Consider the following 13,149-nt stretch of genomic DNA (forward strand, 5'->3'; position numbering starts at 1 on the left):
GTTTTTGTTCTTCATTGTTGGAGTTATTTGTTTATAAATGCTGTAGATTTTGTACACCCACTTTGCTCAAATGTCATCTCCCTCTAGATTAATCATGACCTCCTACATTTCCCAGAATGCCTTTGGACCACTTCCAGGGAATGGTAATTTCCCATTTAGCAGCTGAATATACAGTACAGTATGTGTAGGTGGGGAGAGCAGCAGTGATTTAAGGAAATGACCAAGACTTCATATCCTTAAGCCTTACTGTAAATGTTTTACTGCTGTAATGGGGTCATGTGCCATCAGATCAGATGATGGGAAATCCAAATATTGTTGTTTTGCTTTATCAAATTTAGGTTTACTGGCCCTTGCACCCAGGGAAATGAACTGTAGATGCTGCTGCCTGTGACATAAAACATAGTTTTTCCAGTCCCAGAGGTCATTATTGCCTGAGGCATATGCAGCAGAAATTACAGTAGTATTATGTGTGTTGCCTTTGTTCTGTTCTTATCATTTTTCAGGCGAGCATTTATGCTGGGTGGAATATTTTTATATTAGCTGTAGGGCAATGGAAAAAAGGGAACTGTAGCAAAAAACAACAGCCTAGGAAAAAAGACTCCAAGGAGAAACCAGAGGAAGCAAAATACAGGCAATTGCTCCAGTGCTGGCCGTGAAAAAGAAACAGTGGGCTTAGAGTTGGTGGTTCTTTTCAGTAACATTTTTTGTTACATATCTTGAATTTCTCTTCCCATCCTGATGTAAATGAATATATAATAAATGCATAAAGGAAAAAGATCCATCATCTGCAGCAGCAGGGCTGAAAAACACCTGATCAATAATTTTACTCGTCCCAAGCAAAACCATTGGATGGCCTACCTGCCTGTCAGCCTAATGTCCTACTGGCGCACATTCTGCCCATGCACTCAATGCGCAAGCCAAGAGTTTCTCAGAAGGTGTTGCAGTTGCAGGCAGATGTGTTACTGCTCTGTTTTAATAGCTAAAGCTAGCAAGCTACGTCAGAGAAGGTACCTACAGCAGCTTTTGTTCGCAAGCAGAGACCATTGTTACAGGCCAGGCCTTCCCCTTTAAAACATATAGTCTTATAGGTGATGTAGCTCAGCCATGAACCAGAGGTCCTCAACTATGGTTCGGGGCTACAGACCTGGGCAGGTAACACTGTATTTGAGAAAGTTACACCTAAAAAGAAGTTGGATGCTGCAAGAAGTAAAGCCAGAACTAACACTGGTGTTGCCTTTTGAATGGTGGGGACAACTGAGAGAACAAGAGAGGCTGAAAAGGATCGCCAACCCTATCTTTAAGCTTCATTTGCATGCTGTGCTTAGTCTCTTTGAAACTGTTCATTAAGGGAAAACAAATTACATTTTCACCCTCTGCAAATTCAATATCACAAACTGTGGCTGCATCTAATGATTATTTTTATTATTAATTAATCTGCTGGTATTAATTCAAAAGGGGTGCCTTTGAGCTCTGTTTTGTCCAAGAGGCAGTTCAACCCCAGAGATATTCAGTTTACTATCACAGAAACCCATCAAATATTCATATTTGGGAAGCTAGAACCAGAAATGTTTAGCATTTTGGCTTGAAAAATGTCAATGGGAATTGATGAATAACTGACTATATAAACTGGTGCTGATCATTTTTCTGTATATCTGGTGTTTGTTAAGCTCTACAAACAACCTTGTAGTCAGTACTCAGATTCAGATCCTGAAAGTACTATCGCAGGTTCGGTTTGTAAGTTACAATGTCCTGAATTAATATTAGCAAAATGTACTTTAAGTATCAAAAGTAAAAAGTACTGCTTCTACAAAAATTGGTCTCAACTGACTGATATATAATCATATATGACATTATTAGATTAATAATAGTGATGCAAGAATGTGTAATCTGTATGCAAGGTTAGAAACCACTGGTTTCATCCAGAACAATTTATGGTGCTTTATAAACATGTGCTTTTTAATGTAAAATATAAAAAAGCAACTAGTTAATTTATCTGTCATATAAGTGTAGGGGATTAAATACAATGGTCCCAATTAAAATATTAAAATAGCATAAAAAGGAAACACACATGTAAAGTAAAATGAAATTAATACTTAATATAACTACAGTACTTGAGTAAATAAATTGTGTTAGTTCCCACCATATATTTCCCTCACCTCTCAGTGTTAACTTCTTTACATTTAAGATTGGAAAGCAGCTAAATAAGGTGATTTTGGTTCGTTCAGCTGCATCTCTCCTTTCCCATGTTTCTCATCTTCTCAGTAGTACCCACTGAGTACAGTCAAAATAACAGACTCACTGACAATGAGTTCAGTTCCCTCTAAACTGTGCTAGTTGACCATCTCATAGGTCTCAGAGAACTGTGAGAGCTCGACCATTTAGCTAGAGGCCAAGGAAGTCTATGTGTGTGTCTGTTGGTGACTGCCTGTGTGCATCTGCTCACACATAATTCCTGTTTATTTGTATTTCAGCAGGGAATCCAGATAGCCACAGAGGAGCAATGCAAACCCCCAAGAGTGTGTTTGTTTGTACATCTGTATGTGAGAGAAGGCAGAGGAAGGATGAAGGTTGAGGAGGATGCTATTTTCTTCCTCTGTCACCTGCAACCACTTCCTCCCTTCACTCCCCACTCCACTTTTAAACAGCCCAACTGGTTAAAAATAAGCCATTGTTACATGTACAAGAAAGGGCAGTTGACATCCTCATAGTCTTTTAATATACTGTATATATTATCACTGGCCAAACATTAAAAGGTGAGGAAGTTCATCAGTCTAGAACTGAATCAAAAATCCAATAAATAAAGCAAGTTAATTTTCACATATGAGAAGGAAGCTGGAACCAGTCAATTTTTGCAAAGTTTGCTTTAATTAAAAATACCATAGGCCTTCAGAGTTAGGTAGGTTCTCTGTAGGTTTCCCACTAGGGTCAACACATTTTACATTATACGCTTTCATAACTGACTCAACATTAATACTCAAAATTTATGTATCTTTAAAGGAAGCTATTTTGAAATTCAGCACATCTAAAAAAAATCCTGTAGCAATGTGAAAGCCAAAAACCAGTCAGCACATAAGATCTTATTATGCAATGTGCACAAGGAGGTTCAAATTCAGGGTCGGCCTGCAGGCTGGGGGTTACTAAAAGGTGAGACGCACTGCGACTTCAAAGAAAAAGGTTATCAGACACAGTCTTTTAAACTTCAAAGAAACATACGTCTGCAACATGAGTTAGTCTGTAGAGATATAGGCCTAGTGTTATGTGCATCTTTGCACAATCCTCATGTAGTACTGGGGCTCAATACTTATCTCTCTATTCTCTTGTGAAAGTAGGCTCTTCGCAGTGTCTGAGCCTGCCAATCACTTGTTAAAGCCAGCACACCAGCAGCACCGGGATTTAAACCAGCGGAGATATCCATGTGTGAGTGATCATGCACTTGATTTTTTTCCCCCACAGCTGGACCCAAAAAGAGCTCCTGCAGCTCCAAGCTGTGTTTTTGTTCTGTGCTGCCTTTGCAGCACAGAACAGGAAACAGAAGTATTGTGTTCAAACCATGATATAATAAAGCCATCTCCTTAACTCTTCTGTTCAACTAATTGCAGTATTTTCTACCAGACAGCCTTTGGTGAGGGAGAAGAACACTGTCACCATACTGTACAACACTGACTATGTCAGCCTTAGAAGTATCCCAAACATTTCAAGCAGTATGGGAGCTAATGCACCCTGATCCAGTTCTCAGACACAATGAGCCTGACATCTCATTCATTACCAAAGCATCTACACTTATTATTTTTTCATGCTATTTCATTTCATCACATTGAAGCCTTTCTTTAGTTTCTCCCAGAGGGGAAAACACACACACTGTGTTTCTCTGTTTTAATCTCATGTTCTAGATTTAACTATGAAAATATCAGACACAGTTAAACATTTTCATCAACAAGATGGTTCCCATTGTTAAATAATAACTTCAGTTTTTTTAACCTGCTACATTTCCTCTAAAAGTGGGTATGGGGACTCTATAGCAAGTGAGCAGGTTAAAAAAAAAACTGTTATTCTGTAAAGCAGTCTTGAATACACTGAAGGACGTTAGGATAAAAGCTTTATAGCATAAAATAATCATAATAGAGGAGTCTCTACTATTTATGAATACCTATGATTCAAGCATGTGATGAGACATCTGGCTCTAAGTCCTCAATTTCAGCAACTGGAATTAATGCTGATGTCCTTTATTTCCTGATATGCACCATTATCAGATCTCTTTGCCAGTCTAACTGCATCCCCTGAACCCCTGCAGATATTATTTCCATACAGTATGCAGCCCTGATATCATCTGTCACTGAGCCTAAAATAAGCACAAGTTTTTTTTCAGTTATTTGGAGGGGAACTTATTGGCTTGTTTAGAGGGGAGAACTGGAGAGCAATTTGGGGGTTGGGACCAAAGTAGCAGTCAAAACACCTATTAATACACTGCTAGCTGCCTGGTGAGAGCAAACTGTTCCAGTCAAAGACACACCGGGACACTGGTGGGGTGGAAGTGAAAGTTTCCCACGGACAAATGCATGGTCAGGCTGTAGAGCCCAGGAATGATTCTGAGCCATTCAAAAGTCAAGTAAGCAGCAGGTTTGAGATTGATGTCTTGGGTATGGGAATTACAAATTGGCAACTCTAAGCGAGGGGGCAAAAGGGTATTCCTGTAGGCACTCCCCTCAAATGGAGCTAAGTATAGACAGAAACATAAAACAAACATGGAAACAGCCTCAGCTGGTGAAGACAAACTGCCTTGGAAATTTTGCTAAGGCAAATATAAGGTGGATGTGGGTTTCAGAATAATATTAGTTAGTGTCCCTCTATACAGAGTGACAATTAAGGAATAAATTTAAACAGTTAAATGTGATGTGCACAATCATTATAATGCAATAATATGATATAGAGGAATGTGAAATGCATCATTCTGTGTAATGAGTACTTTTTCTTTTAGTACTTTAAGTATGCTTTGATGGTAATACTTTTGTACTTTTATTTAATTAACATTTTGAATACAGGACTTTTACTTGTAACAGAATATTTTTACACTGTTGTATTGCCACTTTTACTTAGATCAGAGTACTAAGAGTATATGTATATAACAGATCAGGCACAACAAGCAACAAGTAGCTCCTGCAAGTCTGTAGGGATTACTGGTGATTGTTAATGTGCATGTAAATGTGAATGAAAATCACCAAGGAGAAATGCAAATTCTTATAGATAATAACAAAGTACCCGTCAGCACATCCAAAGTGCTGCGAAAAGGTTCAGGGTAGATCTATACCACCCTGCATTGTTTCACTCTGTGTTGGTGCTCTGGAAATTTGGGCAGAATGTCAAATAATAGTAAACGGTACAGTTGGATAAGGATAATCACCTTTATTGGCCAAGTATGTTACACACAAGGAATTTGTTTCTGGTACAGAACCGATGGCAGCCATCTGCAGCGCCACCTCAACCAATGGCTCTAACCATCGGGGGCAACAGGGGGGTTCAGTGTCTTGCCTAAGGACGCTTCGACACATGGACATTCAAACCTTCAACCTTCTGGTTGGGAGACAACTGCTCTACCACTGCACTACTGTTGCCTCCCTGGTGGAGTTCATCTCACTTCTTTAATTTGCCCTGGCTTTGTTAGTTTATGAAACTGCAGTATGTGTTTCAGAAAGACATGTTTCATACTTCACCAAGGATAGATATTAGCTTCCCATATTAGCTTCTCTCCACTGGCTCCCTGTGAAAAATTCAGAATAAAATTTAAAATCCTTCTCCTAACATATAAAGCCCTTAATGACAAGGCTCCATCGTATCTTAAAGACCTCATAGAGCCTTATCATCCTAACAGAGCACTTCACTCTCAGAGTGCAGGTTTACTCGTAGTCCCTAGAGTCTACAGAAGCAGAATGGGAGGCAGAGCCTTTAGCTATCAAGCTCCTCTCCTATGGAACCAACTCCCAGTCTCAGTTCGGGAGGCGGACACCCTCTCTACCTTTAAGATTAGACTTAAGACGTTCCTTTTTGATAAAGCTTATAGTTAGGGCTGCTCTCCTCTCCTCTCCTCTCTCTCCCTATGCTTCTATATGCCACCATTACACATCACTAACTTTGTGTCTCCTCTCTCCCGTAGTGTGTCCTCTCTCTCTCCCTGTACCTTTCTGCAGGTTGCCCTGGCCCTGGAGCTCTATGTCTCTGACAAGCAGTCACCAGCCACATCGACCTGACCAGTGTTTCATTGTTTGTTGTGTCTGTGAAATTTGATTTGATTTGATTTGATTCCTTCAGTCAGCTCAATAATTAATACTTGTGCAGAAGCGTGATCCAAGTACAGAGGTACTGCACTGCAGTTTACATAAAGACTAAAATAATCCAACATTACAGTACATCTGCTTTAAAAAGTTGCAGTGTTAAGCTGTTTTCACACATGAACTCTGGACTATGTCCATGCAATGATGCCACTTTGTCCAGAGTTACCCTTTCAGACATGCAGAACGCAACAGGAGACAGTCTGTATCAGACGTGCTCTCAACTACTGGAAATACTCTGTTTGGTTTATACATGGGGGGCTCATCTGGGTAGAGTGCTCAGGAGACGGGACATGATGCAGTCATGTATCCAGTTTGTAATTTGATCATAAACAATCCAGTCTCTTGCCTTATCTGATGATCCTGGTGCCAGTTTTTAACAACATAAGTTTGCAAAACATGTTCTGTCTCCAGTTAAATATTTCATTTCGATTTCATTGTCAGTGACCAATTTTCTTTACCACTGGATGTTTGTATTCTTACGGTTTTGCGCTAGTCACATGATAGAACGTCATCAACACACCCATGAGCTCCATATGACTACTCCAGACTACACACTGCTGTTTTCTCACATGGGCTCACTCCGGCTCACTTGGACCTTATGCAGAGTTTGTACTGGGAAGCTGGCAGAGTAAAGTCCACATAAAGTCTGAGCCAGCTGACTTGGACATTTGCGTTCTCACATACCGCTTCCCTGGGTAATGACTGGATGATTTCAGGGTTCCAGTGCATGTCTGAAAGGTTACTTTAGAAGCTGATTAGAGCCTGAGTGAGTCTCAGAGTTTTTAGTAATAACAGGAAACACTGAGCTCCCACTGTGAACTGTCACATATCATTCACTTTGAACACTGATCCCAGGAAGACTAACAAGGACTGCTGTGGAAGCTAATGGATCCATATTAATAAATAAACAAATTGCACAGAGTTACTGTAGGCTGCCCTATGTTGACCTCCAGCAAGACTCATCAGCCATCTGCTGTGCTTCATCATAGTAGAGACAATCGCAGTAACACTCATTCAATTCTACTTCTGTTTCCATATCTATTCATGTGCTACTTAGAATTGCAATAGTAGAAGCAGGCTGCAAGCCAGCCTGGGGTGTGACCTTCCTACAACCTGCATTCATCCTCAGTGGTATACTTTACAACGCCATATAGGGAAAAACCCCACAGAGATACTGTATTATATAATAATTTAAGGTATATATGAGGCCATTGGCAGTTTTCCTACAGTGATCTTATTATGCTTTATTGTGATAAAAGACTGTCACATAATATTTTTATTGGGTCTTAAAGAATGTTAAAATATTGGACTGTTAGTTTCCACAGTATTCCTAAAGTCACTTAACTTTTCATGTGTATTGCATTGCTTTTGTTTTCATAAGGATAAAACAGCATTACATCCAGAGTTGCATGGGCACATTTGGCACAGCCACATTCAAGTCAAGCCTCATTACACCACTGCAGTAAGTTATGCCTGAACGGGTATAAATGAAAAACAGACTTATGGCTTACCTTTTGTTTGAATGAGCTGTCAAACTGATTTTTCCTCCAAATATTCCCATGCTTGCATGATTCGAGCAGAGAAATGTCTCATTCTTCCCTCCTGTCAAGGCTGACCAACCCGACCACACAGCTACAGCAGTAAAGCTGGGCGCAATACCAAAATACATACTTTCCTATTTACACTTTCAAAATAAAACCATGGGTAAGTGCTATGACATTTGTTTGTTTTGATAAATAACCACTATCTTACAGTTATGTTTGATGTTTGTGATCATTTCCATTTCAAGTTTTAAATTTTAGCAGAGTGACGAAGAAATTTTTCAAGTTCCAAAATCTATCTACACCAACTGTCTATTCAATTTTCTAATCAAAGCATTTTTGAAAGAGCCAGGCTGTGGCTCACAACAGCTGAAAACTATGAGGGCATAATTATCTAAAATCTATTTCTGTTGTAATATTTTATAAATTATACTACAACACACAGGAAATGGTTCATTATTATTTAGCTAAGAAAATTGTCAATTGAACACAGCGACTGATTTACACTGGAGTCTGCAGCAGCCACCTCTAAGTACAACACAACAATGCCATCTGCTGTTTATAGGCTATAGTTGTTTGGTGGTCGCTGCTTGTATCATCACTTCAGCTATTTCATTCACTGAAAGCTTAAAAACAAATAAATGTAAGGAACCTAATTCTAAGTGCGTTTTTTTGGAGTCAAAAACAGAAACTTTCCGTGTTTTTCCTGTTTCGTCTATAAATAAATAATTTAAAAAAACAACAAAAACAAACAAACCACGAAATAAAAAACTAACCGATTAAAAAAATGGTAGCCTATTTCCTTATTCTGTTTTATAGCCCTGCTGTTTCTCTCCAGTACGCATGCGCTTCTATGAACTGATGAACTGCAGTGTGCACATACTGATCAGGAACATACAGAGGAAAGGGGAAAATAGGCAATAAAACAATGAATGTTTATTGTTATTTCTAAGAAACATGTCCCTATCAATATTTCTTGAAGACAGAGATGTCCCTACCAATATTTGAGCGAACCCCTGCGCATTATCTTTGGAGTTTCAAAGATGTGAAAAAACGCAGTTCTCTCTTTTAATGCGCGCTCCCGGAAAGTGCGGTCACTTTCCGCGCATGTGTTAAGTGAACAGCCCAATTGTTTTATTTTACTTTTTAATCGGATTTCCTACATTTAGCTGTGCACAGTACACAGTTTTCATCAATATTCGATTCCAATCGTATTTAAAAATCTTGTGTCTACTCAAGTGCTCAAGCTTAGCTTGCATTTATTTTGTTCACTCAACCAAGAGAAAGGATAAGGAAATGTCACAGAAATAACTTTTCTGCAAGGTCTTTTTTGTACCAATTTAATAAGTTAATATGTTTTAGTAGCGCAAATCTGCAATGATATTATGTTGACAGCAGCCATTGGTCCGTCGTCCTGCTCTGGTCCAATCACAGCGCGATGGGGGAAGTAGTGTGCGCCCCACCTTGTTTCGGTCATGTGATGTCAGCCTACGAAGATGGTGGAAGTTTCTTCTTCCTTGAAGTGAAGCCCCGACTGAAACCCAAACATCTTATAGATTGAGGACCCGGAGTTGACTTTAGTGTTACCAGTTTGGTTTTACAGTCTCCCTTCATGTCCGGGTAAGTGATAGAAGCCGATTACTAAGCCTCTCAACAGTGGCATTTTTCTTTTTTCAATGCACTTTATGGTTTCCAGCCAGCCATGATGATGACACGAGCTTGTTGGTTAGCAGTTAGCCTGGCTGGTATGGCCTGCAGGCTGTCAGAACTGATATTCAACATGTAACAGTTACTCACCAACTAATGTGACCATACCACCAGTGTAAATATACATACGGTATAGCTTCATTGCTGTTTATTAGCTAATGAGGACATCCTGTCCTGCATTGAACGGATAACTAAATTAGCGGTAGCTCTAATATTCTTTCCTAGACAGATCCTTAGACTGTTAGATCAAATTATGTAATCATTGCCAGCGTTTTTACCTTAACTCGCTAGAAAGGAAAAGAACATTTTATTTATTATTAATAGACATGCTGACTAACAGTTGGGATTGAAGTGGTTAGTGTTGAGTGTTGTTTTTTCTTAGCTGCCTGTTCTGATATGGAGAGAACAGCGCACCAAACTCCATTTAATATCTACTACGATAGGCTGGCGCTCTTCGGTAAACTTAAGCCTACATGTACCGCGCACCATGACATAGTTTTGGACAACATTGGCAACCACTCCTCAAAACCGGAACCAAATTTAAATTAAAGTACTGAACCACAGTGGTCGAATATCCAGCAAACAGCTGTCAAACTTCATTAATGAGCTTATTTCCTATCAGAATCCTGACTGCTTTACTTCCTCGGGTCATTCTAGGTCGGAGAAACAGTTGAGTAAAAAAGGGAAGGAAAGAGACTTTTTTTTAAAGCCACTTTTATTAGTCATAGGTAAGGTCAGTTTTGTTAGTGTGTGTCTCTACAGGCAGTATTAAATGTTTCGCCATCTTGTCATTTTGACTATCAGGCAGGCTGGCTGCTATTTTCTTGAGTGGGCTGAGTCTTATGACTGTTAACAATCCATCACAATGTCCTTTGTATGATCACCTGGCTTGAATGACATAAGGCATGTCTGACGTTCATTGGTGATGATGTTTGTGTTTATATTCATGACATGTAGCCTTCATTGTTGTGGTCAAATATCAAAAACAACCCATAAGTTATCTGGATGGATTCAGACACTTTGTTATTCAGTTAAAGGTAAACACTGATTAATATGAAATGGACACAGGGGCTCTTGGTTGTTGTTTCCACACAGCATCGTAATGGAGGAACCTGTTTGCCCTTTTGCCCTGCAGTCATACTAAGCAGATCATCATGAAAGTATGTTTTGCGGTATGCAACACTGTTCTGTACACATGGTGTAAGCAGTGTACGTCTGGACTCATTGTCCAGACAGCACTAGTTCAGCCTGCAGTTGAGGTCGCCTATACAAGTTTTAGAGATTTTGCCGATCTTATATTCAGAGCTCAGTAGCCAAGGACATGGAACAGGTTGAGTTCAAATTCAGTTTCGAATGACTCACAGACACAATAAACACAATTTACTGGCCTGTGGATGATGTTCTTTAGCTGGCTAAAACATCTGAGCCGAGGCAGTTCATTGTAGAGCTTAATATTCTGCAAATACTCTAATCTACAAAACACAATCAGCCTGCTCCCGCAGCTGCAAAGTCAGCAGTTGCAATGAATTATTGACAGAGACTAAAGCAGCAGCCAAAGTGAAAGTTTACCCAGGAGCTACCTACTTTCTCCTGCTTGGCCGTGTGCATACTGGGCCAGGTAGACTGAGGAATGTGCATTATTCATAGCATCAAGGTAACGGACCAGATTCTGGGAATATCACGGGACCTGAATGCTGTGCCAATTTTTCCCTTTCCTTTCTCCTTGCCTGTGATTAACACATTTGTCAGTGGTCCACCATAGTCATTAGCATTTCTTATTGGAATTCATATCTGTTGACAAACAGTCAAACAAATATTACATGACCAGTTTATAGATTTTAAATGGAAAATTATCTCCAAAACTAGGGCAGTACTGTTGTAGTGTGTGTGTCTTGTAAAAATATTTCCATTAGAGCTCCAGTGGAACTTAAAATAATTTTCCAGTGATTAAGACTGAAACTATAAACACCAGGTCTTGGTGATGGTCCTTGAAGGCTCCTTTCTATAGCTGCCAGTTTCCGATGTTTCTAAAACTGTGCAAGAATAAATCTGTGACAGAAGAGACAAAGATGCGTTTTTTTCATGCGTTTGATCTTCAGTATTATGTAGCGAATAAGTGCACCTAGTGGCTAAGTTGTGGTCTTTTTTTAATGTGATTGATAAGGCATCCCGGGAAAGGTTGGAAACGAGTGATTGAAGTAGAAGTTGATTGGGAAATACCAGTCTTAGATGAAAATGACACAAGACAGTGGATGTTTGTATCATTGTTTCAGTCTTGGGTTTCAGAATGCCAGTTAGAATGCTGGAAAAAAATGGGTTTCAAAAGATTAATGAAAGAGTTTGACTCTGGGCTTAAAGCCCCAGGAGGGAAACATTTTTCAAAGACAGTGCTGCCTCAGTTTGATCTAGAATGCAAGGGAAAAGGTGAAGATAAGCTTTACACACTTTGCATATGGAATCTGGATGCACAGCAGAGCCTATTATGACCTGAATGTTAGGCCATGTTGGCAGTGGAGAGTATAATTATTGATTCAGAAATTGTATAGAACCATAACAATCTTTGTGATCTATGTCATTTCAATCAGAAACCCTAAATCCTAAATATACTCCTTGAAATTCAAATTAAAAGGTACCCTATGGAATTTACCTGCATACATTTACATTCAGTTCTAATGATCCAGATGAGTATTACTACATTAGGCTCCATGACATTCAATTGTAAGATGCTTTTAATCAGATTGACCACCAGTAAGTCAATTAAACCTTCAAACGAAACAGCGGTATGGTATAACAAATCATAAATGCAGCTGGTATTTCACAGAGTTGAAGGCTGCATTCTGGGGCATCACTTATTTGTGCTTGACCTGGCGGAGGCTCAGAAATTTACTCTGTTTTTCTTGTACTCTGAATGCAGTCAGGAAAACACTGCTGAGTTTTGCGGCGTAAAACCACTTTATGCTTCAAGTGGAAACAGATGAAAGTTTGCACATGAGTCACATGATATGAATACACGCAAAACAAGTACACATGTGGGAAGTGCACAGGAGGTAATTCAGAGGCAACATAAAGACCATAACCATGTCATTTGTTTTGGTGGTTTTGTTGGTCATGATTTGCTTTAGCACTCTTGCCTGAAGTCTATCAGCTTTCAGTAGTGAGTGACTGATTGTCATGCAGTCTGTTGTGTTTCTGAATGTTGAGCAATACCTAATGGAAAAGTAATGGTGGTTAGAATAAATATTGCTTAAAGCAACGATAACTTTTATTTCTTTATTTTAAGCAATTTCAATCTTTAGGGTGTGGTTGGTAAAACATACAGTCCATAGTCACTGAGTACTAGGGTTGTTTTTTTTTAAACTTGTTACTAGTAACAAGTGTATTTTTGCAAGTTGTTCATATTAGTCTATATATATGTTATCTCAATCAGGGGAATTTGGCTAACATTTCCAGGAAGTCCAGTCACTCAACGTCCTTCTGATTCAAGGTCTAGACGAATACACATAAAACTGTATAAAGGTTTGGAAAAAAAAATTTCCTAGTTTATGCAGACACATTTAAAGTTGTAAAAATATTCT

General features: G+C 39.2%; 2 protein-coding genes across 2 annotated transcripts in view; one reads left to right on the plus strand and one right to left on the minus strand.

Moving 5' to 3' along the window:
* The window catches only part of calcrl2 (calcitonin receptor-like 2), a 22,473-nt gene extending 14,397 nt beyond the window's left edge, over positions 1–8,076 (minus strand). The window contains exon 1 of the mRNA XM_020612625.1: positions 7,838–8,076. Within this exon, the coding sequence (XP_020468281.1) occupies positions 7,838–7,995 (158 nt within the window). The 5' untranslated portion in view covers positions 7,996–8,076. The remainder of the gene's footprint in view (positions 1–7,837) is intronic.
* A 1,263-nt stretch (positions 8,077–9,339) lies between these two features.
* Positions 9,340–13,149, plus strand: part of itchb (itchy E3 ubiquitin protein ligase b) — a 31,705-nt gene continuing 27,895 nt past the window's right edge. Inside the window, exon 1 of the mRNA XM_020612471.1 lies at positions 9,340–9,487. Coding sequence (XP_020468127.1) covers positions 9,480–9,487 — 8 coding nt within the window. The 5' untranslated portion in view covers positions 9,340–9,479. The remainder of the gene's footprint in view (positions 9,488–13,149) is intronic.

The sequence above is a fragment of the Monopterus albus genome, unplaced genomic scaffold, assembly GCF_001952655.1.
Source record: "Monopterus albus unplaced genomic scaffold, M_albus_1.0 scaffold126.1, whole genome shotgun sequence".
Lineage (NCBI taxonomy): Eukaryota > Metazoa > Chordata > Actinopteri > Synbranchiformes > Synbranchidae > Monopterus > Monopterus albus.